Consider the following 1,297-nt stretch of genomic DNA (forward strand, 5'->3'; position numbering starts at 1 on the left):
GCTACATAATCCATATGCATTACCTATCTGTTTAGTTGCTTTAAATCTTTTGAGCGGCTCTTTTTTATTGTTTCTTCCGAATTCTCTCTATATAGAAACTCCTTCTGCCGTTATCTCTCAGTAAAAAAGTGAAGACTCTGGTAGGCTATCTTGGGAAGAGTTTCTGAAATTCATGCTGCTTTACATGTATACGAAAATTTTCGAAAACGACTGCTGGAAGCATTTTATTTATTATATTTGATGCAAAAAGTTGAGCTTCGCTTTCACCTTGGGTCGTACCGCAGAGCAAGGAAATGTTTAACACCAGAAAGTTTACTGCAAGATCTTTTTGAAATTCTGTATGTTAAAGTAATATTTTCCGTAATTAATTTTTTTTTACTTTTATCAACGCGCAGAGAACCTATACAACGTCATACAACTAACAAGTAAAAAATTTCACCATAGGATCCACGACCATATCATGAATTTATGGGGTATAAATAGACGTCATCTAGCATCGAGAGAACATCCTTTTCTTTCTAATTGAAACATACTTTTTTCTCTTATCGGATATATTTTTGTATGGACCCAATGAGAAAACGAGACTCCACCTTCATCGTCATTTCATCACTGGCAGTATTTACTATTGCCATTGCCTCAGTTAGGTGTGCCTTTGTGACTATGGGCAAGATCGTACTGCAAACTTCAATGACTAAGTTAGCTGATAAGTTTGGTACAAGGAGAGAGGCTACTTGGGCAGTAGCAGCGGGAGGAGCGACCAACATACTAGATTTGGTTAAGCACTGTACTACAGCCTCAGGACAGCCGGTGGATGGTGTTGAATGCGCTTCATCGGTCTTAACTTCGGTGGTTGCCTTTGGCTTTGCCGTAGCGAAGAGGTTAGATACGGGTGCATGGTGGAAGAGGGACCTTAGTTGGGCCACAATGAGTGACGACCTCGTGATGCACATCAACAGCATGGCGAATCAGACCGGGCTCATCGATCTGACGTTAACGCCTGCAGGACTAGCTCTACTAGGGCCATCAGTTGCAGATTTAGCAAATAATGTAGGTATGACGAGCGACATTCCAATGACTAAAAGAGATTTGGGAGATGAATGGTTACTGGAGGGTACTATAGTCCACACTTCAGGCAATCAAACCATCTATAATTTTCTACAAACCAACTTTACGCATGCATACATCACAAGTATGCCGGAAAGCGGCTTCCAGAAACGTAACGGATTCAACGGCTACACAAACACTGAAGGCCACGAAATATTCGTGCAGTCTGAAAGTGAGGGGACTGTTGCATACT

At 41.2% G+C, this 1,297-nt stretch overlaps 1 protein-coding gene across 1 annotated transcript; it reads left to right on the top strand.

Annotated features, from left to right (window-relative positions):
• Positions 1–561: 561 nt before the first annotated feature.
• KAFR0F00100 (uncharacterized protein) lies at positions 562–1,297 on the top strand (the record flags this gene model as incomplete). Its single annotated transcript, XM_003957688.2, has 1 exon — positions 562–1,297. A coding segment is annotated over one exon (736 nt), but the record flags the coding sequence as incomplete, so codon positions are not given.

The sequence above is a fragment of the Kazachstania africana genome, chromosome 6 (assembly GCF_000304475.1).
Source record: "Kazachstania africana CBS 2517 chromosome 6, complete genome".
Classification (NCBI taxonomy): domain Eukaryota; kingdom Fungi; phylum Ascomycota; class Saccharomycetes; order Saccharomycetales; family Saccharomycetaceae; genus Kazachstania; species Kazachstania africana.